This window comes from Phaethon aethereus, assembly GCF_964289735.1.
Source record: "Phaethon aethereus genome assembly, chromosome: 21".
Classification (NCBI taxonomy): Eukaryota; Metazoa; Chordata; class Aves; order Phaethontiformes; family Phaethontidae; genus Phaethon; species Phaethon aethereus.
The window spans coordinates 7,103,783-7,130,248 of NC_138597.1; the positions used below are offsets into that span (position 1 = coordinate 7,103,783).

The following is a 26,466-nucleotide window of genomic DNA, read 5'->3' on the forward strand; positions in this document are numbered from 1 at the left end:
CTTGTGTGTGAATACTCCGTTTTCCAGTAAGACAGCCTTCAGAGCAGTGAGCAAGGGATTGCATGAAGGCTATTGCAGCACAGACAACTCCATTAACTAGTATTCAGCATCACAAGTGTACAGTTGAGTTACAATAGCTTCCTCCAGCTGTGTAATGAGTACGTGTGTAGCTCCTTTGTGAGTCGTAGGGATCTGCAGAACCAAGGGAAACTTGATGCCTGTGGCAGCAGTAAAAGTCTGTTCCCATCTGGATCCAGCTTATTATGGGCTACTGATTAGATGGATTTTTGTCCTTGCAACTCAGTACCTGTGACACTGACAGAGATTGCTGTCTGTTGGCAGTTCTGTGACGAGATGCCTGATGTGGGCATGTCCTATTGCATCCGTAAGCAAATTCACAGTGCAGTGAAATGATGCGTTTCTCCAGGGACTCTTTCTACGAAGTGTCTTCATGTAGCTTGTGTATTTCACTGGCAGTTTGAAGAAGGGATGTCTGTTGCATCTGTGTCAGAAATGTAGCGGGAAGGTGCACAGAGAAAGCGTGAGTTTGCCTGTATGTAGGTCACGCATTTCTCGGCCCAAGGCAGTTAACGACATTAGGTTTGTACTCTGCTGTTTGACTGCTCTGTTAAGCATGTGTCACGATAGTGTGCTAGCCTGCTCTGCTGTTTTCAGGTAGCAAGGGATCGTTCTCCTTTATATTATGGTGACTTAAATTTTATGGGTTTGTGTCACAGCCTGGAATATTCTTTTATGATGAATAATTTTTGGAAGGGGCATTGCTTTCCTTGAAACGCTGAGAGTTCTGAAGCCTGTGATGTTTCATTCCTGGGGAGAAGGAAAAGGTCCACTGAAATACCATAAAACGCTTGAGGTTGGGAGTGGCACTCCATCCCCATCTAAAAAAACCTATGGTATTTGTTGTTTCCTTCTCTAAGCATGCAGTTCCTTTTACCACTGTTATTACCTTCCCCCACCTTCCACCAGTTCAGGATAAAAACAGGAGGGGTGGTTGTTTTTAAGGAAAAGCCGTGTAGCAATAATTGGACTGTGCTTCTCTTGTACCTTTGTATTGTTGGATGTTTCCATTTGTTTTCTCTGCAGTGGGTTTAACTGTCTTGACTGGTTGATAGCAGCCTTTTAAAAAAGCAGTTCTCTCTCTTAGTTAAAGCAGTAAAATGTCCATTTTATTCACTGCTGATCTGGAGGAAGAAGGGATTGTACATATCTCGTGAGGCTCTGCAATGCTTTCTAGATAGGATATTCTTTCTTTTTGGTAATTTCTGGTTTCATAAAGACAATAAACACTGGTACACCTTAAACAGCAATGTTACGTCCACCTCCACAAAGGAACTGTAAATGAAAGTGTTGCCCAAGGCATCTTTTAGTGGTGATTAGAACGAAAGATGACAAGGTTCTAAAGTTCACAAGGACGTTTGGTTTTGATGTTGCTCTCATGTGACTGGTGTTTGGATGTCACTGTGATGCATAGCAGGAAAAGTCTGAAGCAAGAGAAGGGCTAAAGCTGAACAGAAATGAGGCTCTTTCTGCATGCTAGAAATTTGATTTTGCATCAAGCTACTCCTCCCTGAATTTAAAAGAAGATGTTTGGCTGGAGTAAGAGTTTATTTTTAGGCCTCAGTGGTTTCGGTTGCTTTAGTGGTAGGCAGTAGTGTTAACAACATGTCACGTGGCACAAAGCTGCTCCTACTGCCATGTCTGAGGACATATCCTATTAGGTTGTCAGCTGGTTTGTCAGCCTGGTTTGAACTGGCTCTGTGTCACGGCAGTTGGTAAGATTTGCTGTATTTTTGGAATCTGCAAGATTTGGCCCTTGGCATTCTGTTGGTTGGTGTTTGTTTTTTTTTTTTTTAATTTTGAGAAAATTTTGGATGTTATGGATAGGTTGAGAGAAAGAGGCCCAGGGATGCCCAAAGTTAAAAAGATGCTACAGTAGATTTTTCCAGGAGTTAAAGCAGCAGCTTGGCCCTAAATATTGAAAGCCACGTTCCTCTGTCTTGTTCTGGTAGAGAGGTGGGGAGGCTTTGGCAATCTATTTGATTTAATTAAAAGTCATGGATGTGCTGCATCCCTGTGGTATCCACCTCATTTACCAATTGTCATGGCAACAGCTGGAAAGGCTATTCCAAGCTTTTTCTAATCCCAGCACAAAATCTGCAGTGCTTATTGCAGGTAAGCAATAACCCATCCCTCTTCCTGCTGTAGCTAGCATTGATAAATAGCAGGAAAGAGTGACGTTTCTCTGACATTGTCACTGTTTATAAAACTGTATTACTTTTGGAAAACAGACAAACGTTTCTTTCATATGCATCTTTAAAACTTCCTGTATCCCAAAATCAAAACCAAAACTAACTTTCTGGGCATGTGAAACTCAACACTGCAGTATTATGTGGTAAAATGCATACGAAAAGTCTTCCCCAAAAATAGACTGGTATTGACTTTTTATTGCTAAAATCATGCTGCTGGTGTTTACCTGGTCATTTCTTTCAACTCTGTTTTCTGTGCTTTTTTTGTTTCTGTTGCCATTGTGGCTCTGGTAGCTGTTGCACATATTCCTGAATTTCAAGTCAAGGGCTAGTTCTTGCGTTTTGTAAAGACTTCTTGCCCAGTTCTCTACCCTCATACCCAGTGCTCTGGCATAAGTCTTTTTGATATTATGCAGATGTTTCTGTGCCTTGGAAGTCTGGCTAGTTTGTGTTTCCTTCCCATCTGTGCTAAAGCTGTGAGGATCCCTGTTTTAAATAAATTACAGATTTATTTACTTAGCAGGTCAGGCCTCTTCTGTAGCCAGGTCATTCTGGGGAAAAAATTACCTTTCTTGCCTTTCTTTTTTATTATCTTTTTTTTAAATGGGGTTGGAGTTAAATTTACCTATGATACTATGAAGAAAACAGGCTTCCAATTTGCTTGCTAAAGGCAACTGTCATTTTTTAAAACAGCAGCTGGACTGTAATTAAGATTTCAGCTAAATAGAGGGTAGTCAGGATGTTCCTCAGTAATATCACTTTGCACAGAATGTCTTATGATGGTGTTTACAGCAGAGTGGGATAAATACTTCAAGTTGGGGTCTGAGCTCTTTTCATTTGAGAAGTGGAATCTAGAAAACCTGTTAGCCCTGCTAATTCAGCGTGAGTTTGTGTACCAAGGGTGTGAGCTGAAACGGCATCCACTCATCTTGCTATGAAAGTTATTGCGGTGATGCGTTGAGTGGCATCGCTTAATTGTATGTTGTCTTCTTAGGTGTGCTGAACATGCTGCTGCTGATGCTGAATGTGTTGCTGATGATACTGCCTGTCTCCAAGACTCCTTACGTGGAAGAACTTTAGGGGTTGCTGTGCAGATCAATGGACGTGGACCCCTATGCCAGCATGCAGGTTGGGATGCGGGTAGTTCGTGGAGTGGACTGGAAGTGGGGCAGCCAGGACAGCGGTGAAGGGAATGTTGGGACTGTGGTTGAGATTGGTCGGACAGGCAGCCCAACTACTCCAGATAAGACTGTGGTTGTGCAGTGGGATCAAGGCAACAGAACTAATTATCGGACCGGATTCCAAGGGGCTTACGACCTTCTTCTGTATGATAACGCACAAATAGGTAGGTATAGCACGGGCAAGAAGCACAAACAATAGCCCTGTAAACCCATCTCCTTTAGTATATGTAACACCTGCCTCGCATACTAGCTGGAATGTTAAGCCTTTTGCAACTGTCTGTGGACTGATGCTGAGCAGCAGTGGATGCTCAGCCAATTCATGGCAATGAAATTCCTGTTTGCCTCTATGCAAAGGCTTTTCATTCCTCTTTCTTTTTTATCCGTGGGTCTAATCGTTTTGCTGACTTTGTCACTCTGCTAGATTCTGGCATGACTTTTAGGATGAGAGTTCCTTAAGCCAGGAAATGGATACTTCACATTACACATATCACTTCGTATTATGTTATTGCATCTTCAGTACACACACTGTACATGATTTTTCTCTTTAAAACATGCTGAGGTAATTCTAAGAGCATGGTCAGCCTGGTCTCTCTAGATTTTGTGTAGATCTTACATTCGTTTGCTTTTGTTCTCCTAGGTGTCCGTCACCCTAACATCATCTGTGACTGTTGCAAGAAGCATGGTATACGGGGAATGCGGTGGAAATGCAAAATGTGTTTTGACTATGACTTATGCACACAATGTTACATGAACAACAAGCACGATCTGTCTCACTCCTTCGAGCGCTATGAAACGGCACACTCACAACCGTAAGTGGTGCTATAGGGGAAGTCCAGTTAACCATGTTGGGATTTATAGGTTGCTATTCTAAGCAGTGGTCTCCAGAATGGAAGGGGGGGTGCCCCAGGGGGTATGCAAGATGATCTATTGAGGTGCAGGAATAAATAATAGGACTTCAGTACTATATGTCTGTATAATTTATAAAGAAATAAATGTACCTTTTTTTTTTTTTTTTTTTTTTTTACTGATGGGGTTTCACGATCAAAAATTTGCGCACCGCTGTTCTATAGAATAGTGTAAGGATGGATCTGGCACTTTATGGAGCTGCTTGAAAAAAGACAACAAACAGAAATCAGCAGAATTTTTCTGAAAAATTAAATTGAGGTGAAAATTCAAAATGTTTTTCTGCTCTGGTTCCTCCTCCCTCCACGCACCCCAGCCCCAGTTAAATCATTTCTTAGACCTGCTTTGCCACAGGGATGCTAACAGGAATACTGCACTCCCAAATTGTTGATTTCTTCTCAGTGTCTATGCTATTCACTGAAGAGCAACACCTCATTTACTCAGTACTCTGCCTCTGCACATTAGCATTATTGATCAGAAGTGACTGCTACACTGATGCCTTTGGAACACTATCCATGATTTTATGCTCATTCATGATGTGCCAAAACATGGAGATCTGTTCTCCTGACCTGAGTAAGAACTGAAAAATAGTCTCAACAGTAGTTTCATTTGCACTTCCTAAGGTGGGCATGAAGATGGATCTTGTAATCCTCTTGCCTTTAGGAAAAGTAATAGGAAATCAGCTCTTGTCTCTCTCACTGATTATTATTTTTTTTTTCCTCCCCTCTCCCTTTGAAAATATCTCTGTGCATTGCATCTGTCTGTGGAATGAAACGTATAATTACTTTGCTAAAGACAGTGGTGTTGGATTTGCAGCTGCTTTTCCTCCCATATGGGAAGCTCTTTCTGGAGTTGATGACTGTAGTTTTGCCATTGTGGCTGAGCCAGAATTCTGAGTGCTTAGCAAAGGGATAGATGTTGCTGTCCAAAGATGTCCCTTTGAGGCTTGTGTTTATCCATGAGATGAGGATGTTTCTTGAGCTTGTTTTAATATATCGACAAGCCAGCCAGATCCTACTGTGAAGTGAGCTTTGTGATTTCATATATGTATATGAATATATGTATATATAAAACTAGACGTACTTTTTTTTTCTCTTTCTATGAATGTTATAGTTAGCTCCAAGTAGTTACTCAGATGTGCCTGCTTGTGTCTTTTATTGGAACTCTAGGTATACTCTACTGTTAAGGCACATAATCTTTCTCACATTTAAAGAAGAAAAGAAAAAAAACGTAGGCAACAATTACTGTAAGAGGCTGCACTGTTGCAGAGCAGTCTGAATTTTCTGGCCTTTGCGTGGGTTCTCCAGGGCGCTGCACAGAGGTGCATTCTCTTGGGCAGCAGGCCAGCTCTGTTGCCTTTCCTGAACCTTATCAGGAACACCCCAGAAGGCTATTGTTTATCAAAAGGCAGATTGCTAGGCAATTACTCCCCCAGGACTCTCATCCTCTGCAGAACTTATTTCCTTTTCTAAGGAATCCGAATGGTAAAAGATGTAAATGGAGCGATTTTCCCTTTCAAGGCTTGTATCTGACCTGTGTCCAGGCTGCCCTTTGAATTAGGCAGTAGAGTGCTTGCTGTCAGTGTGAAAAGAGAGCTTGGAAGACTGCCAGTCTTGCTGGACCTAGTACTGTCCTATGTGAGTTGTTTCACTTTCACAAAACACTGCAGCACCTGCAGTGCTGGAATATCTAGAATATCACCGAAGCACTGGGAGGGCTCTTTGGAAGTAGATGTCACTAGAGCAGAACTTGATGTCTGATGATACTTACCTCTTAGTGGCTTTTGGTTTGTTTTTTCCTAAACTCCTTTGCTTCTTTCTGCAAGTGTGGCTCATTCAGTCATTAGAGGTGATGTGACATAAATTAATTTTTTTTTTTTGAGTTGATAAAAAGAAGTCTAGACATAGGCGAGATTCTATGATCCCAAGTCTTTTGTTAAAGTAACAGTATATTCTGATTTACATTACTATGTGTTAGCAGGAGCAATGATCTTCTTAATATCAGGCAGCTAATTAAAAAAAAAAAAAAAAGTTTGTGCATGACATCAGGGTCACAGCATAAGCCTGTCAGATGTGGTAATGGTTTCTGGGAACCTCAATAAGGGGTAAAGGAAGAAGCAGCAGTAGTTGTAGTTGAATAATATAAGATCTTTCCTGCTGTTCCTACATGTCAGATTTTGAATGTAGCTCTACTGAGGGATGGAGAGAAATTAGAAATCCACAACAAAGAAGCTTCCAGTTGTGGAAAGCTGCAGTTTTAAAGATGAATGAAAGCTACGTATCGTGATTCTTAAAAGTCACTAAGCTTTTGGCAAAAACAGGCTTTTTGTTTCAGTCATTTGACTGAATTGCGTAGTAGAATACTGTACTACAGTGCATATGTGTTTTATGCAAGAGCTTTCATAGAGGGAGCTGGCAAACTGAAACAATTTTACTCAGAAATGTCTTGCAGTGCAGGAGCAGGAAGAAGGAGTAGCACCTTGGCTTTAATGCAAATGTAATCCTATGATTTGTTGGTCTAGGGTTCTGTATATTGCTTTGCATTAAGAATGGAATGTTCTGATTTAAAAAAAAAAAAAAAGTGAAACAAGGGGCAGGGAGGGAGATTACCTTTGAACAATGCCCCAGAGAGGAGGACTTTGGAATAACTGATGTCTAAGCTGTAAAGACACGTTGCCTTAGGCAATGCAGCATCCTTTTCGAAGAACAAAAATTGCGTATTTATGATTCAGTAGGACTGTCGCTTAGGTCACTCATCTCAATTTTTTTGCTGAATAAAATAGATGAGAAAACCTTTGGCAGTTCCCCAAGGACCAAAAAAAAAAAAAAAGCTGTGTATTTAAAAAGACATGGTAACTGCTGTGTGCATTTGGGTTTTCTTGATGTTTTGTTGCTACCCACTGTTGTTTAAATGGTTATGAAACGCAAGATGAGTCTTCTTTAGAGATCAATATTCTCTCACCTCCTTTCTCTGGCATGGAATGGGTATCTTTTGGTTCTTTACAATGAGCCTTAAGCACAGTAACGTGTTGCTTTCAAGACCTAGGCAAAGTGCTACGATGAGCTCACTGGAGTGTTAATTAGTTAGAAACCTTATAAGGAGAGTGGATGGAGAGACAGCTCACCCAATTTGACAGCATCCCATAATATTGGTTTTGCTTAACGTAGGAGGGGCTACTTATAGATCATGATTGTAGTCCTTGGCTTACCATCAGTGAGATCAAATGTGGAACCGTGGAATGAGCTGTATTAACTGTCACATCAACTCTCTCTTTAACCAAAGACGAAGAGCTGTGAGTTTCCAGTCCCTCCCTGGTCTCCATTCTTAGTCCATTGTGAGGAAGCGTTGCCATGCGTGCAAGCTTGCAACTGCTACCATTGCTGATCCTTTGACAGAGGAAGCTAAGGTCCCTGGTAGGACAATTTCAGAGATTGCGGTGTGATGTCCTTGTGCAGCAAACTGCTGCCACCTGCACTGCTCTTGCCAGACGCACCACATGGCACCTGTGCAGCTAAGCCTAGGTAAGGCCAACACATAACTGTTTGTAGCAGCTCACTAATCCTAGGATTTAAGAGGCCTTAAGCCTAGACAGACACTGAAGAGGGTTCCCAATCGGTTTTCTAAAGAGGCTTTGAAGACACCCTTACTTGAAGGCTATTTCAGGTCTTAAATGACCTGAGTTTGAACCTCTGGTGGCAGGAAGTACTGATTTTTAAAAATATTTTGCCATTTGAAGGAATCTCTTCCTGACATGTGCCAATTGATGGTGTATTTCATTGGTCTTGTTTGGTTTGAATTTAATGGCTGTTTTGGGAGAGGCTCTCATGGTTAGTTTACGAGGGTGGACAGCTTAGTTTCACTGACGACCTCCTTTTTTCACAATCTTGTATCCATTTGCTGAATATATGCATAGTAACTGGAATAAAAATAAGTGTCTGTAAACACGATAGCAAAACAAAACTCAGCAGGTTTATGTCAGGGCTGGAATAGTCAGGCATACTGTTGAGTTCTGCAAATAATCAAGTCTGAGAAAATCTTCCTCTTATACAAAGTATTAGTATTACTATATTCAAGTGCAAAAGCAGCAATGGCATTTTGCATGCATCACCTTCTCAGGGATGATGCTAAGTTGAATTTCAGTAGGGAATGTGGTGCATTTTACCCAACCTTACTAAATTTTCAAAAGTCCTATTTTTTTCTGGAGAACAATGGAGTTGGTGGAGCCAGCAAACTATACAGGGAAACGTTTTGTGTAATCAAGCATAAGAAATACAAACATTTTCTCAGGTTGTATTTTATACTGTAGTCAAAACAGAGTTTGCAGTTATTTGCAACCGTAATTCTTAAACCAGCTTTGTCTAGTCTAGTTACCAGTTGGATTTCTAAATCAGATACGTTACAAGAACAAGTGCATGCTATCATTTAGGTATGCAGGTGCAATGCAGACCCATTCAAGGCAGCTCTGATAATCCAGCCTTCTGTCTGTGACTGCTTATACTGTAAGCCTGAACTAATATAGCAGCTGAGCGACAACTGCTGGTCGTTTGATTACTAGGCAATAAAGGGGATGAAAGTTTATTTACTGTAGTAACCTCCTCAACATGCGTTATTTGTGCAATGTCAGTTTAAGCTGCTAGACTAAGAAATTTTGGTGAGTAGCATTTGGAATTAAATCTGACTCTTGTGTGATGATGATGGTTTCCTAACTTTTTAATTGCTCAATAAGTATTAATGAATTTATTAATATGTAATTATTAATTTATTCTGTTAATGAATTAGTATGATTTTACTTCAAAAAAACCGCCGTGATTTAACAGATAAATTATCTAACTGTACCTCCTTAAAAAAACCATGTACGTTGCGTGACACTAGGGCATATCCCCACACTAGAGCTTCCCTTATTTAGTTTGGAATATTCTATTTGCTTTGTGGAATAGGAATTAAATTTCAGTGACATATTTTATCTTCATCTTTTCTGGAATTACATGATCAAAACTGTAAGCAAGAGAAGTCTTCACTAAAACTTCCTTAGCCTGTGTTTAGAACTAATAGTCATGTTTAAAGGATGGTAAGACATTTCACTTGGTATGCTCACCAGTGCTTCTGTATCATTCTCAGTACAATAGTCTGCCATTAAAGGCTGCATATAGACGTCTCTGACAGCATAGTTGAGAAAACCTTCTGTCTGCAGTACAGTGTTGAGTCTTAGGTGCACACACACATTTTAGTCCACGTTGTAGTAGCCTTGGTGTGAAATCTTGCCCACTATGGCTTTCCAAAACTGAGTCTGATATGAGTCAGCTTTGGAGGTTAGTGAAAAAGACAGCCCAATTTAGCCCAATTCAGACCCTGCAGTCCGGTTTTGTGAAGAACTGTGCCTTGGCAAGGAAGAGTAGGATTGGCAATGGAAATTCTTGGTAAAGACAGTTCCTGAAATAGGTTTCTGTGATCCTGATCCGTCACTTACTAGTGTCCTTGTCTTAGTCTGGTTCATGCTTGAGCAATCAGCAGCCGCCTGCCATCTGTCAGAATTTCCTTCCTTTATCCTTTGCTGGAAGTGCTTCAGTAAAAGCTTTGCTAGGGAGGATTAGAGAATCTAGAATTTCTTGCATCGTTGAGCTCAGTTTTACCTGTGGTTTCTGTAAGATCTTTGTGTTGGTCTTTCTTGAATTAGCCTGCGTAGATCTTTACATGTCCTGGAAGGAGCGTGGGTTTGTACCCACCATGAGCTGAGATTCTAGTTTACAGTTGTGCTGTTCTGAAGAGATGGGGTGATCGCATGAACACAATAGCTATGGCCTGCCACCTTGCAGGGTGACCATCCCCTATGCTTTCCAGTCCTGTGCATTGTGGTGGTTTCTTTGGGTAAGAAGTTTCTGCAGTGGAGAAGTCTCTGTCTTGCAAAATATGTTAGCTGTGCCTGGTATGAAGGGGCCCTGACTTCTGCAGGGCCTCAGATTGCTATTGTAAATTAAAAGCAGTCTCTGCTTAAACTTCTCCAAGTCAGCTGTTTTGGGTCTCAAATCTCTTATCTGTGAAGCATGGATGATGCTATTTTTCTAGCTGTCTGGAGCATAGCTCTCAGTGATGTGAAAGGCTATGTAAGCACCTCAGTGAAATTTGAGCACAGGCAGAACATCCACAGGGGTTCCCAGCATGGTGAAGAGAGACATAACTTCATTCCGTACAGTACATGCTCCCAAGTATTTTTCTGGACTCCATGGTAATTTAATATCATTGGAATTTGTAGGGCAGAAATGGTTGCAGACTTTGGCTGTTATAATTGAAATTGTTCTAAAGGCAATATTGCAGTTATTAAATTTATCCCTAGGGTATTTTTGCAACACGCTAATAACTTTGGTTCTTATCCAGTATTTGGAGCAAAACATGTTGAATTAGATTAAAACCTAAGATGTATTGGCTCAGGACATCTGGTTCTTGCATCATTCTTCAGTGTTGCTGGTCAGTGGTGTGATTCAAGACAAGGTCAAAATTTTTGTGAGGCCAAGGGAAGAAAGCAGTTATGGTGGATTGCCTCCAGCATTTAAGTAGAACAGGAGTTGAAGTTTCTTACACTTTCTTTTTTTAAGGAAGCTCAGCTTTCTGAACTGGTCAGCTTTGTTTTCCTGGTCCCTAGCCACAAATTTCACTGTAACTGACAGTTTAATGTGAGAGCTGTTGAGATGGGAAATAACTGCTGTTATATGATTATACAAAAAGGGAAATTATACTAGGAATATAATGAATGTTGGTTATTTTGCTGTTTGAGTATCTTGCTTAAGCTTAGCTTCATACTTTATTTTCACTGAGAATCTTTGCATTGAAACCCCTCCCTTGTGAGAGTAGAGTCTGGGGGAAAGAAGTTTATTTTTATCGTTTTGTGTCAGGGCTTGACTAAGACATCTTTGATAAATTGTTAGAAAAACATTTGACAGAATACAGTGAAAATAGCATGTTGTAGCTGAGCTGTTTCAGATGTAGTACACAAATCCATGCTGGTTCTTGAAGTCAGTCTGTAGTGCCTGACACTGTGAGAAAATGAACGCTGATTAGCGTTTCTTTTTAGCTGAGCTTTTTCCTATCCCTCTTCCGTTACCTTCTCTTCCATAACAACTGCCAGCCTTGGTGGTGTTTAAAACAGACAAAATCTCAATCATTCAAAAAATGGTCTTTGTCTTCCTCCTGTTGAGCTACAGTCTGGATAAGGAACATTCAACAATTAGAAGAACATGTGTAAATACTCTCTCCCTCTTTTTTTTTTTAACACATTAGGTTGTAAAGCACAGGTGGGAGATCTGTTAACAAGCTAAGAAAGGTAAAAGACTTAGGCTTTTGATGGATAAGTAAATAGTAAGTTCAAGCATAAGCTTTTTATCCTTCTGAGTCTCCACCTTCCCTCTCTAGGTATTAGATGGAAAATAAATACAGCATTCTGAGGTCAGTCCTATCCCCAGTAGGCTTCCCCTCCCCTTCCCCTGTGGAACAGCTGCTGAGCTTCATTTTGCTCTGTCTGGTCTGGGAATTGCCAAGAGCTGTCAGGAGGAGGTGTGCAATTATGGGCATGGATTGTGGCACCTTTGCAGTCACCTAGAAAAGTGGATTGTACCCTGGGTGAGCAACACAAACAGATCCGTAAGGACTTTGGTGGCTTGGTATCTCATGAGAAAGCTTTCTGCTAGGGAGCAGAGAAGCTGCTGTAACATTATGGGAATTGGAAGCTGCTTTAACAGGACATCAGACCCCCTGTTTACTATCACGTAGGTATTTTTTTTTCTTTTTTCTTAAGATGGATTGGTGTGTATGCCTGTGATACGGATTGCAGGGCAGATAGAAAGGTCTGTGTTATCCTGGAAACAGTCTAGCCATGACACTGCTGGGTCTCACCTGCTCTGCTTTGCAGCAAGTGAACTAGGCTGTGCAGTCTGCAGCTTAGGTTATGAAATGTGCTGAACCTCCTTATGACTTTGAGCTAGGAGACTGCCTGTGCCATTAATGCTTTTATGCAGTGTACACCCCAGTAATGTCCGTAAGCATTGCCTTAAACTTGGCGATGGGCTACGAGGGCAGCTGAAAGTGTTTTCACTCTCCCTCCCAAGTGATGGCAGACTTTCTGCAGAGGTCACCAACTCTCTCCTCACTCCTCTATTTTTTTCCCACCCTCTCAGAGGCTCCGTTTTAAAGATATGCTTTAATTGTGTGAGACTTTTATTAATTGACTTGGATGTTCTCCTTTGGGAAGCATGTGGATTATAAGTGGCACAGCTGGCAATGAAAACTAACATGCCCTCCTACTATGTTTAGGATTGCTTGATGATATTTGTAGCGGGGCTTCCCCTGCTCTGTGTAGGCTAAATCCAGATTTTGATGACTTTGGTTTGCAGATGTTGTACCTTATGCTGGAGAATGCTGATAAATAGTTAAAAAGTATTAATTTGCATGCATTCAAAATAATCATACTTGGCCCTCAGCTGCCTTGCCCTGATATAATTTGTTGGTTTTGCATCTCATAGAGCGTATGGGGAATTTTTTCTTCTTTGGAGCTACCAGATTTTATTTTTGCCATACACAGCCCCCAAGGCTCTTGAAGTTCTGAAAGAAGAATTTTTTTTTTCCCTTCACAGCTAAGCATGCTGTGTGCAAGTGAGTGAATGTAATAGTTTGGTATCTTTATGTTTGTATATGTTCCACTTCCTGAGTCAGCAAGATGCCATCCCAGTGTCTAACAACATGAGAGACCGACCCCACCACAGTCCTGCTGCTTATGTATAGATATGTGTTTGTCTCCACAGACTGTTGCTGAATTGTGCCTGTTCCCCATGCTCACACAGCAGCCTCTATTCCCAATTATCTGCATCCCACAGCTGAGAGGAACAGAACTTTTTTAAAGCTCACCATAGATCTCACAATTTTTGCTAATGTTTGAAGATAAACTTGTGTCTTTCTTTAGCCCAGTGTATTATTCACTAGTTGTCTTTCTGCTGTCAGTAAGAACAGTGCCTAAGTATTCTGACCTTCCTGGGGAAACCAGCTTTTAGGATCAAAGACCCTGTTCAGCTATTTTATTGTTCTCTCTCACTTCTTACATGCTCTTCAGAACTCGAGCTGTGTCTTTCTGTATGTAAGTTTCTGGTACGCTTGACAGACCTTGGCTGGAAAAGAGCTTTATAAAGTGTGAATAGTAACAATAAATTAATTTGTTTTTCTCTTATTTTGTTTTTTGTTTTCAGAGTCCTAGTGAGTCCTCGACAGAATTTGACTCGCATCACATTAAAAGGGACTTTCCGGGGGGCTAAAGTAGTCCGTGGCCCTGACTGGGAGTGGGGTAACCAGGATGGTAAGCTGCTTTTGAAGTGTCCTGTAAAACACCATTCAAATTTTTTTTTTCCTTCTTTCTGCCAAATTGCTAGTTGAAAATGCATGTGCTGAGCAGTAGTTTCTAGGGGAGCTGTTCAGATGATGCAGATTGCTGTTGTTTAGAGTATTAAGTTTGTTAAACATACAAGTTTTCTTGTATTTGTTTAAAAACATCTGTGACACAAACTGTATGCATTCATTCAGGGTGTGGGAGGGAAGTTTTGCTGCTCCTTTTTCATAGATGTGAAAGCTCATGGGAACCATCCTGGAAGATCTTGTATAGAGCTATAAATGTGCACCATGTTACAAGAAAACAAAGACCCATCTTTTCCTGAAAAAGCTTCAATTCACAGTAGGAACCAGGTTTGTCTGACTTTGTGCGCAGTACCCATTTTTTCTTTGGAGGTCTTTGGACTATCCTTATTTGGACACTTAAGAACAGTGAAGAGGAATGGTCTATAAGGAGTGTTTCACATGGAGCATTAATGAAGAAGTGTTTGCTGTGGTTACTGGCAAATGGTTTCTGCTTTCTGTGTGAATTGTAACTTCAGGCTGAAAATGCAAAGGGACAAAAAAGCCTTTTCTAGAGCTGCTCTTGGGGTATAATGATTGTATCTAATTCACTGATACCAATTTCTGTGTAGTGCTACAGGATTAAGGAAACTTCATTGCCTGTTTCTATTTGAGAGCCTTGTACACACTGTAATGTTTACAGCTTCTTTTTTCCTTTAATAATTAAGTTGTAAGTCCAAAGGTTTCCAGTGTTGACTTTGCCGTTTATTGCAGCTCTGGGTTCAGTGGAGGACATGGATACTTGCAGGGTCTGAGAGCAAAAGCAGCTTATGCTCAGTACAGCTTATCCATCCTTCTGAGATCAGATCAACATTTACATGTCTGAGACTTGTGTTGCTTACAACGATTGTGACCTGAAAGGCAGTTACATGCGCAAGACAAGTGAGAAGAAACATTAAGGCCAGCCACTTGGCCGGTCTCTAATGGGTACTGCCTTGTCTTTGATGGAGTTGCCCCCATCCACAGCCTTTTGCTCTTCTGAACTCAGCTTCCTGGTAGCACAAACACATCAACTCTATTTCCGTTTAAGGAAGTAACATACAAGTAGTGGTAATAAATAACCTTGCAAACTCTGTAATAGGGTCCTGTTAAGTTTATGTATTGATCATGTGGTCTTGTGTGTCTGGTAAGGGCAATAGCAGCTAGTTGAGAAATCTGATCAAATGGTCTTGCTTTTATTTATCTGTCTTTTTAGTATTCCTGCAGCCTAAGCCCTTTGCAGAAATTAGCATTGTCTGCAAAATTTGCCAATTGACCAAGCTTTTTTTCCTCTGCTCTGGCCTGGGTGGACCTTGGCAGCTCTTCAGTCACTTCAACCTTTTCATTGAATACATATTTTTCCTTAGTACCGTTTCTCAGAGTCCGAACACCATGGAAGCAGAAGCTAGTGCCCTCCTAGAGAAAAGCATCTGAACAGGACGAAGGAGGAGACTTGTTTTTGTTGTTGTTAAATCTGAATCCCTGCTGTAACAGACAAATATTAAATTCTTTTGTCACTGGTGCTAAGTTTCTGTCAGCACTAATTTGAGGCCAGTGATACCTACCAGGTTTCTTACAGACTGAAAGACTGGGGAGAGAACAGCAATCTGTTACAACCTGTCCTTATTAATAACGTAGTCAAAGGAGCACAGTGTTGCTGCAAGATCACTGTTTTCCCATACTGAACATTGGTACCATCCAGAGGCTCTCCTTTCCCATGGTCAGTAACTGCATATTGGATGTAACCTCCTTTTCTAATAGCTGTCATTAATTTTGGACTAGACAGTTGTTTATGGTTATCTGCAGAAAGGAAGATGAAAATTACTGTTAGCTGCCCTATTTCTAGAATCTGGGTTTTAACCCGGAAGGCTTTTTTTAGGCATAGCTGTGCAGGTTACATCACAGAAATGCTTTTAGTACCTTAAATTGTATTTTCATGAATAATATTCATGTGGGTGGATATCTGGAGTTCTGATCTGGTAACTGGCTGCTGGTTCTGTGTACAGAACTGGGATCCACCTGCCATTTCTAGGGAGAGATTTTAAAGGCAGATAGGATTTAAAAAAAAATTTTCTTCCAGTAAAAATCAAGAGCTATTGGGACTTTATGATTCTCAGACCAGCCATCTAAAGGTGTGTTCTTGTTATTGATAGAACTGACAATGAAGCCCACTGGTTGGTTGTATTATGCTTTTTTAGATAGATAAGCAGTTAAATGAGGAAGCTAACTCCTTTAAGCTGTTGAATTCCAAGACACTGCAGGCAATTAGAAGCCTGTGTCCACCCAGTGAGACAGACAAGATGTTTCTGTCCCTGTTTGTGAAAGCACTGGACCAATACTGGGGCTTCCCCAAGTTCACACAGTGACTTGGCAGTAGAATGAGGTAGGGAATCTGCAGATTCTGACTGCCTGTCACTAGGTTTGGTGTTGATAGGCTGTGGTCTCTTGGATGAGAGTATGTTCCATGTGCCCAGACAGATTTACCTTCTCACAGATATATCCTTCTGTTCTGGATTGTTTCAGTAGTACTCCTCCTTGCTTGGGCAGGTGAACAGAAGTATCAGAACAAATTTTACTTGATGTTCTTCCACCTGGCTGGTGTTGGGAAGAGATTAAAGATCTTAGGTGGATTTTACAGTGGTGCTGTGTTTTTGTCTTGCCACAGTGTGGTGCCATGACACTGTGCATTGCCTAGCTAGGCAGTGTTTCTGTACACCAAGAGGAACGGCTGCTTCTACACAGAATTCATCTTTTCCATTTTTGTAACCCAAAGTAAATGGCTGGCTGGCTTTCAGTGAGTTTAATGTAGAGATTCTCTCCTAGTTGGTCAAACTGAGTTCTCTCATGGTTTAATTTCCCTAATTAAAAAGGTGGCTGAGATTTCTTGTGCCTTCTGCAGATCAAGGTGAATCATGCAAGCTGTGAGGAACTTGTATGAGCTGCCACCTAAATTTTTTTTGGTGTGAGTTCCTCCTTTCATGTATATGAAGAACACTTGACTAGAGGGCACTGCTTCAGGCAGCAGTATGCTGATAGTGAAGCAGATCTCTGTGCTTGTGTTCAGCATGTAAAGCTGGCCTATGATAGGGCCCCACAGAAATCCTTCCTGGCAGCAACATTTCTGTCAGAATTTCATCTGCCCCAGCTATTGACTTTTGCCTCTGTGCCTGCTCCTCTGTGGTGAATAATTGGAGAACTCACAGATTTTTTTTTTCCTGTTTTTTTGCTTAGTTAAGATAAAAATGTCATTAAATTATACCTCAGTAAACATCCCAGTGTCAGGTGAGTTTCTGTATATTGGTGTCAGTGAAAATGCAAGCTGGATGCTTTTTCACCCCTCTTTTTCCATCAGGTGGTGAAGGTAAAACTGGATGTGTGGTTGATATTCGTGGCTGGGATGTAGAGACCGGACGCAGTGTGGCCAGCGTCACATGGTCTGATGGTACCACGAATGTCTACAGAGTTGGACACAAGGGAAAAGTGGACCTGAAATGTACTGTGGAGGCATCTGGTGGCTCTTACTACAAAGAACATCTCCCAAAATTAGGTGTGTAGAGACAAGTCTTCTGTTGAGAAATTCTGATTTACACTGACATTTCTTGACACTAAAGAAGTGTGCCCTTTGCTTGGAAGGCAGAAAACCAGCAGGTAGTTTTATAAAGTTCCTACATAATGTGTACCATTTAAAAAAAAAAAAAAATGGTCTGTGTGTGAACATATTGCTTTATTTCAGGGTGGTTAGTAGTTTGGCCTTTCAGTGATAAGATTGTGTAAAACCATCAGATGCCCATAGCTGTATCCTAAGGAGGGATCTTCTGCCAAGGCAACTTCTTGCTGCTGCAGATGCATTCCCTTGAGAATGCCTACACCTGTCAGCAGAGAATTCAACCCATTGCCAGTTTGCTAATCCAAAGTTTGTCATTCTTCAGGCAGACAGTGGTCCAGCTGGTGTTCACTATGCCTTTAGAGAGCAAATATTATTGTTCTGGTGGATCAAAAAAGTGTGTTATAGAATCTTTAAGGTTGGAAAAGACCTCTAAGATCACCAAGTCCAACAGTCAGCCCAGCACCACCATGCCCCCTAAACCATGTCCCTAAGTGCCACGTCTGCACGTTTTTGAACACAAAAGGGAATGAAGGGGGATGTGACAAAAGGGAGATTTCTGAGGATGGAGCTGCCAAATACTTGCCCAGCAGCAAGATTAGAAAAAATGATGGAAAAAGGTCATGTGTCTATTGGCAACTTGCTGCAATCCACCTTTCCTCTTAACAAAAACTGTGTTTTTGGACTTGCAGCATTTTTTGCTAAGGTGTAATTTAGTTGTATTTTTTTTAATGATGTGTAGGGGACATCTTTTGCTCCCCTGAAGGAAAACCTCCCCTGAGAGGTCTGTTCTTGAGTTTGCAGCAGCAGAACCATGTCTTTCTCATTTTTTTCTCTCCCTGAGCAGCTTGGCAAGAGCATGAGGGAAGGAAAGGGTTGGATGGGGAGCTTATTTCCAGCGGTACGGCCACAGGAAGGCTAGGAAGGTAAAGCACTCCACAAAGCAAGCTATGTGGCTGCCTGTGGAGGAGAACGTATTTTGAGTGCTGTGTGGATGTGTCTGAACAACAGTTGTGGGTGACTGAATTGCTAAGAACAGCTACTGATGTATGACATGACATGAGAGGCATCATTCAAAGGCATTCCCCCGTCTGGGAAGGGACAAAATTGTGTCTTGCTAGAACTACCTCATGTTTAACCCATAGTAATATCCAGTTAGAGCTAAATCCTCTTGATCTCTCTACATAGTGCTGTCCCATAGAGTGTAGGGCATACTCCACAGTACACAAAGGGTTTTACACTCTTCTGCCCCAATTAAGCCTATGTTAATCTGCAACCTTTGTTACAAAGCCAAATGAGACACAAAGCACGTTATTGCATCCTGCATGTGAGTGAGTGGTGTCATTCTTCTCTTTAGGAAAACCAGCTGAACTGCAGAGGAAGGAGAGCACAGACAGGCATCCATTCCAGCATGGGGACAAAGTGAAATGCCTGCTAGACATTGACATCTTGCGGGAGATGCAGGAGGGCCATGGTGGCTGGAATCCTAAAATGGCTGAGGTATGCTTCTGCTTGCTCCTATTCTCTCGGTAACGTATCAGTCGCTGTCTTAGACTACAGAAGGCACTGGCTAGGAAGTTACCAGAACATCTTTGTGTCATGTGTTACCTTCTATATTTACATCGTGTTGACTGAATCACAAATACAAATTCTTTAGGGATAGCACACTGGAATCAGATTTATTTTTAGGCTCAGATAAATCTATGTTGTATGAGAATTGCCTTGTGGAGCCCTGCATAATTTCTAAGAGTCTATGATGGGTCAAAAGAGTTGCTCAAAAGTCTTGGAAGCTAGTGCAAAATATTAGTGGCTGGTTTGTTTCTTTGTTTTTAAATGGGCTGTGGACCTTTTCCTTGGAGTTCTGGATTCACTCTGTTTTGGCTTCTTCTGTACTGTGCATTACTACTACTGAAAGTATGTGTTTTGTCAACAGTGGGCTCTATCCCTGGCCAGGGCTAAAATTTCTCAGCCCATATGATGTTGGCACTTAGCCTGTTGTCTTGTGTTTAGTTCGAAGAGCTATGAGTCCTTTGTCACCTGTTGTCTAAAAAAAACCTCAGAGAGTAGAGGAAGATAGAAATCACACCTATTACTGTAGTATAGCATCTCAGGGGGCCATCATGGAAGTAAGTCTCCAGGGGGCTGTGAACATTCAGATGAAATGATAACAGCTAAATGAATAAATTTTCCATTTAAATTGAAAGGTCTGTGCTTTTTGTTTCTCTTTAAGTCAACCTTCCTGGCTTTTCATAGTCTACAGATATTGCCCAAAATAGATTAAATTACCTTCACATATTGAAGAAGGCAGTACTGCTGTTGGGCAGTAGATTTACTGCAAGAGAAAAATCACATTTTGATACTCACCATTAGAGTAATAAGACCTGTCTCTGAGCCTGTATTAGTAACTTGTATAAAAATGGCTTTTTGGAGAGGGAGGGAAGTGTATAGCCACAAGTGACCTAAATGCCCGCTACACTTGAGTCAGTAAACTGAATAGCCTGCAGGCCTGGTGCTGAGGCAGCTGTCTGAAGGCTTGGTATATGAAGCAGTGATATAAAATTATAAAGATATGTTATATATGTATCCTAGCCCAACCTGCCCAATAGGTGAGCAGTCTTTTTTGAAATCGGATTTTAAAATGTCAAGACAAACTATGACATTTCAGTTTCAATGTGGAAATCTATTAACTGAGCATGGATTTTTTTTTTTTTTAATTTTTTTTTTTTTTTAGCCTGGCAGGCAGGAACTTCTCTTCTGGCATGAACTTTAAGACTGTCAGTGGAGCCATGATTTTCTTATTCCAGCTAAGGCCTTCGTCCCCAAAACTATAGTTTTTGAATATTGCTGTGTGGCTACTATAGCCTGCTAGGTTGTTAAAGCTCTGCACTTCTGAATTCCTGTTGTTGGGGAATGCAGGTGTAGAGAAGGATATTAAACAGAGCAAGAGTAACTTCCTGTCGTCTCAGAAATAAGTACTTTTTTATATCCTTCAAAACTATCACCTGCTCGGGACCTGCCAGAATCAACAGTTACAGAATACTGCACTACACAACTGTACTTTGTTTTCTGTAGTCTCCTCTACTGTGCCCCCCTTTTTTTTTTCCTCTCTCAGAAAATGCCTGGCTGGTATTACACTGCAGAATAGTGTTGTTATGTCTGCCCACCTTTGTCATTTGGAAAGAGGAGGACAATTTGTGCTGCTTTTTCAGGGATTTTCACACTTCGTATTCCTGTCACCTTCCTCCCTCAATATGCTGCTACTTTAGAGAAGCTTCTAAAGCAGTCGTTCCCTCCTTTTGCAGAAAAGAAATGACTGCATCTCATTTAAAGCAGGTTTGGGAGCACTGTTAGTCTGTGAATTGGAAATGGTGGGTAATTTAGCCATCTGTGCCTTGGATGCCTGCTTTCCCCACTATTAAGCAATGTGATTTATTTAGGGGGTTTCCCCTACTTTTTTTTTTTTTCCCCCTTATCAAAAGTTCATTGGCCAGACAGGGACTGTGCACAGAATCACGGACAGAGGGGACGTGAGGGTCCAGTTCAACAGTGAAACCCGCTGGACTTTCCATCCTGGAGCTCTGACTAAGGTAGGTGCTGGTAGATGAGCTTGGCCAGAACTAGAAATGCTGCAGGGAATAGCTGTCAATTTAACCTGCTGTGTTAGAACACAATGTGTCTCAAGCAAGTGCTGAGGAAATCTACTGCTGTTCTAAAAGCAGTAGTTCTAGGCAGAAGTTCCTGCAAGCTATCAGCTAAGATGGATGGTTGCAGACAGTGGGAATTGCACTACTAGGCTGTCCAATTGTATGAACTTTTGCATTTCAAATGATCTAAGTCCTTAAGGTAAATTCCATTTCTTAATTTCAGCTTCTTAGATGAACCTACAGTAGCTCATCCTTCTGCAGCTACCTTTCATCTGTGATGAACCTTTTTCCATATCGTTTCCATTTGATTTTGTTTTCTTCCTTGTTCTTGTGATTTCGTGTTATTCTCCTTCTTGTATATTTCTTTGTCTCGCTTCTCTCCGATTCTTCTGGATGATCAGAGTCATTAATCCAGCTCTCCTAATTTTGTGTCTGCATTTCTAAAGCTCATAGCTCTGGCCTTCCCCAGAGGTTTGAGGACTTGAAATATGGATGATTAGAAACGGGGCTAATAGATATAGAAGGACCTTTTGGAAGACTACAGAATTCTGAAAGACCTGAACAAGGTCACAATGGTAAAATCTCCAATACCAATGGAAAATGCAGTGTCAGGCTTTGTGCACTATTAGTCTGCTTTGAATAGCGTGTTTTGGCAGTGCTCCCTTCTTAGTGAGCAGAGGGAGCATCTGGCAAATTGCCCGTACAGGTAAACTCTGGCTTCCCTTTTCTATTTTAAATAACAAACAGTGAATTAAAATCTCCAGTGCCAAGTCAGGTATAGTGAGGAGATGAACCAAGGAAAGTTCCATATGTACTTTATACTGGTATTAGTTATAAATGGTTTGAGGAAGAAAGAAAAGAAGAAAATTGTTCTGTCCCAAATTATTTCCCTACTTAAATGTGCACTTGGCTTAAAACAGAAATAACCCAGCTGTTGGACTATGTTTATTTTGCAGTGCAGCGATTACAGATTTCTTGGTTATTTAACTTACGTTTTTAATGCCTTGTTTTTTGAGTCAATGGGCTTCTTGTTTGGTTGGGTTTTCTGAGGGTGGGGATGGAGGGGCTGTTCACTATTTTTTTTTCTGGCTTCATCCCCCAAAAGCTTATGACTTTCTTTTTCTTGTAGCTCAACACCTTTTGGGTTGGTGATGTTGTCCGGGTGATAGATGATATGGAAACAGTGAAGCGATTCCAACCTGGTCATGGGGAGTGGACAGATGAAATGGCACCTGTGAGTGCGCGCCAGTTCCAGGACAGTCCAGTAATTTCCTGACTTTTCCCAAGCAATTAGTAATAGTGACTGGGCTTGCATTGCCCTCCAGTATTCCTGCTGGTCAGTGAGTGCACCGACCTTTCTGGGACTGCTGAGGCCTTGCAAAATAAATGTTGCCTAGTGCTATTGACTATCAGTAATACAATCCTGTTGCAGCATCCAAAGCAAAGCTGGTAGATGGGGAACCTGACAAAGGATTTGGCTACCAGTAAGTCGGATAAGAGGTTTCACTAACCAAAGTAAACCAGTCTTCTAATTCTCTGGAACGAGGCAGGAAAGAATGTCCAAGTGGAAAAATGGTCTGATCCGACCACTACGGCTAAACAGCAGAATACTGGTGTCCTCCAGGAGCAGTTAAATGCACAGAGGAGACCTTTCCCAGTCCCAATTTTATCAGTTCTCTCGGGGTTCTTCAGACCATGTTTTGTTGTTTCACCACCTTCCTCTCCAGACATTTTTAATGTGTCTGGGAAACCTGTCTTATGTAAAACCAGTAACAGAAAAACTGCTGAGAACCCTCTGGTGTCCTTGAAGTGGGAGCTGTCTGCGAGTGTGTCACTGTTCAGTGCTTCTTTTCATACAGCAGGAGTGCCGCCTGCGAAACCACTCTTAGAAGCATTGCATTGGTTCTGAGCTGCAAAGCATACTGCATCTTGCCTTTTAAAAATCATTTCTCTCTTTCCGTTGCAGACCCTAGGGCACATCGGCAAAGTGATCAAAGTCTATGGGGATGGAGATTTGCGAGTCTCGGTTGGAGGGCAGTCCTGGACATTTAACCCAGCTTGCCTGACAGCCTATCAGAGAGATGAGGAAGCAAACCTCATGACCACGGAGAATGCAAAGGAATCAAAAAGTGAGATAGTGAGAACAGAGATGTCTGCTCTGTCAGGGTTTGTGAAATGGTTGCTCTGCTGTGACAGCAGCAACACTCTGGACAGGGTTAAACTCCAGCTGCCTGTTCTTCCCCAGACGGAGCTCCAAAATCTAGTTTGTGCCTTAACTGGGGAAGCAAAGTTGGTCTTAACAGGAAAATACAGAATTTAGGACTTGGGAATGCCAACTGTAGCACTGCCCTAGGTTCAGTATTTGCTTCTGCCTTGATCTGTCTCAATTTCTGTTATATCCTGCTGCAATTCCTATATGAGGATTCTAATGCTTGTGAAATATTCCCAGGTCGTTCTGTGGAAGTGTTGTCAAATTAACAACTATTTTGCTCAGTCCACCCTGAAATTGAATTTGGGCTCACATGGTGTGTAGAGGAGATTTTGTCTGCTGTTTTGCACATCTGCTCATAAATTTTTTTGTAGCCTCACCATACTTACTTGCTTTTGATGTCAGTATCATATGGGGGAGAGGACAAGTCTATGGGTTTTTTTTTTGTTTTGCTATGTAGATGGGTCTTAAACTGTTTGCTCAAGTTAGACTTCAGCGAAAACTTGCATATGAGCCCAAGTTTTTTAACTTTGCTCTGTCTGGAGAACTGTTGACACCTCTGTCCTCTTGAGCACTTGAAAGTGTGTCATTAGAGGGCCCATCTGAAAGGACTTGTATTTCTTCCTTACAGCATCCTTTACAAAACCATGCATTCCTCTTCAGATTATTTGCCTGTTAGTAGTGATTTTTCTGTGTTGGTCTGCTGTAGCATGGTCTCATGTCTTTTGGGTTTTCAGAACTTTTTGCTTTGTAAAGCAAAAGTTCTGTGTGAGTCACAAGTTTGTAAAGCTTTTTGTGTGAGCTAAATACTAGAGGTACAGCAGGCCCACACTGTGGTTAAACAGCTGTACTATGCCAGCTTGTATACTCATGCTCTTTGCCTCTCTTAACCTATGGCTGTTTCTCATTCCTACCAGGCACTTTGATAACTGTGTTGGAGAAACTGCTGTCCCAGAAGACAGAGTCAGAGCATGCAGGGTGCCTGGTCATTTGTGCAGCACTCAACAATGCTGCTAAAGTTCGGGAGCTCCTTCAGAAGTACCCAGACAAGGCAAGTTTTGAAGACATCCTGAATGGTTACTTTCTGTTGTTATTTAAAATACTGTTATAAAATTTTGTAGTCAAGTTGGGAAGAGGATGGGAGAAAAAGAATAGATTTTTTTTTTTTCCAGACCTAGTATTAGCTCCTAACTGCTGCAAAATTATTTTGCTGCAATTTAGGATTAAATTTGTATGCTAAATGTGCATATTTTATGGCTCCAGTTTGTGGCATTAGGTCTGGGTTAAGTACTTGCAGCACGTTTCCAAAGCTGGGGTTTCCTAGATTTCATGTATGGACACTGCACCTGTAGAATTAGGGGGAGAGGTATTTATCTATATGAAAACAGTAGCAAGATGTCCAAGTATCTAGCCTCTGTTTGAAAAGAAAGCCACGGGTTGTGTCTGGCTGAATGTGTCTGTCCTTAGATGACCTTGCAAAATGGAATTGTTGGAATCGGGAAAGAGAAAAGCTGCCCAGATCCTGATGCAGTGCATGTCTCTGCAGTGTCTTATCTCATGTCTGACTGGAGCAGGGAACTGGGCTTGACTTGTTGCTGAAAAATTTGTTCTGTGCTTGCAGAGTACCAAACTGTTAGGATCACATCAAGTCAAACCTCTTTCAAGATGCCTGTTTGAAGGTTCAAGCTCCTTCAGTGAGGGGTACAGGGTTTATAAACAGGTTAAAAAAGGACAACCAAAGTATTTCAGCAGTGTCCTTGGAAACCATTGCTAACAAAATGTAAGTTTTGTTGAGGCTATGTTTGCATGACTGGCAGGAGCAGCTGGATGTGTGAACCAGGAAAACTAGGATCAATTCCGAAGGAACCCCTGTGAGAGCTGATTTAGTGGTTAGTTGTCTGGTATTTATTGTAGTTCTTTATTTACAACGTTAATGGGGCCTCTGGAGATGGGAGGAAGAGACAAATACCTGCAATTGTTGAACTTATCCTAGAGAAGAAACTGCCAAGAGTCAGGAATCCATTATGTTATTAGTTATTTTTATTAGATTTCTATTCTAGTATTTATATTAATGAATTAGTTACTTCTATTAGAGTGTTATATACAGCAAGAGGAGGCTGGATTTGAGGCTCACTTAGTAGTGCAAGTTGGAATTGCTTGCCAAGGCCTTTTCAGCTTATCAGCATTGTCTTTCTTGTGTAAATGAAAGAATAACTGTCTTGGTTTCATCTGGGATAGAGTTAATTTTCTTCCTAGTAGCTGGTATAGTGCTGTGTTTTGGATTTAGTATGAGAATAAAGTTGATAACACACTGATATTTTAGTTGTTGCTAAGAAGTGCTTACACTAAGTCAAGGACTTTTCAGCTTCCCATGCTCTGTCAGTGAGGAGGTGCACAAGAAGCTGGGAGGGAGCATAGCCAGGACAGCTGACCCAAACTGGCCAAAGGGATACTCCGTACCGTATAACATCATGCTCAGTATATAAACTGTGGGGGTGACCACAGCTTGGGAACTGGTTGGGCATCAGTCAGTGGGTGGTGAGCAATTGTATTGTGCATCACTTATTTTGTATAGTCTATTATTGTTATTGTTGTTTTCTCGTCCCTTGCCATCTTTACCTTTTTTTTTTTTTTTTTTTTTGATTCTCCTCCACATCCCACCAGGAGGGGAGGAATGAACGAGTGACTGCGTGGTGCTTAGTTGCTACCTGGGGTTAAACCACAACAATAACAGTGGCCTCTAATACCTCTTTGCCTAAATGACTAGCCCATTGTTTTGAGTGAATCAAGGGAAGTCTTGTCTGTCCAGGTGTCCTGACTGCTGCATAGAACCAGCTGCAGGGAAGAACAACTTTGTTCTCTGTGCCAGTCTGCTGAGGTTTTGCTAGTTCCTTCATCTCTTCTCCTTAGCCTCCCACTGATTTCAGTAGCTTCTTTTCCTTTTTTTTTTATTTGCCTTTCATACAGCCTCTCTGGTTTTCAGTCCCTTTAATTCTCAAAAAATCTCATTGCAGCACTTCAAGACTGTGATATACTGTCCAGCTATTATGCCCAGTCAAGCACCTGGAGTAACATAGAACAATGGGGACGTGGCATCTTCAAAGCCATATGCAAAGCTAATTTGATCTCCTCACACATTCTCCTATTGGGAGAGGAATTGTTGGCAGAGATGTCAAGAAGTATTCTACTTGCAGGCATAGAGGGATTTGGCATCAGAGCTGTAATTAGAGCCCTGGCTTCCAGCTCTGTTCAC

The 26,466-nt window shown here is 41.4% G+C and overlaps 1 protein-coding gene across 1 annotated transcript in view; it reads left to right on the plus strand.

Annotated features, from left to right (window-relative positions):
- Positions 1-3,365: 3,365 nt before the first annotated feature.
- The window catches only part of LOC309412511 (E3 ubiquitin-protein ligase MIB2-like), a gene marked incomplete at both ends in the record, with an annotated part of 56,253 nt that continues 33,152 nt past the window's right edge, over positions 3,366-26,466 (plus strand). The window contains 9 exon segments of the mRNA XM_082009425.1: positions 3,366-3,612; positions 4,086-4,257; positions 13,579-13,685; positions 17,109-17,303; positions 18,718-18,860; positions 20,840-20,947; positions 22,134-22,238; positions 22,971-23,133; positions 24,131-24,264. Coding sequence (XP_081865551.1) covers positions 3,366-3,612; positions 4,086-4,257; positions 13,579-13,685; positions 17,109-17,303; positions 18,718-18,860; positions 20,840-20,947; positions 22,134-22,238; positions 22,971-23,133; positions 24,131-24,264 — 1,374 coding nt within the window.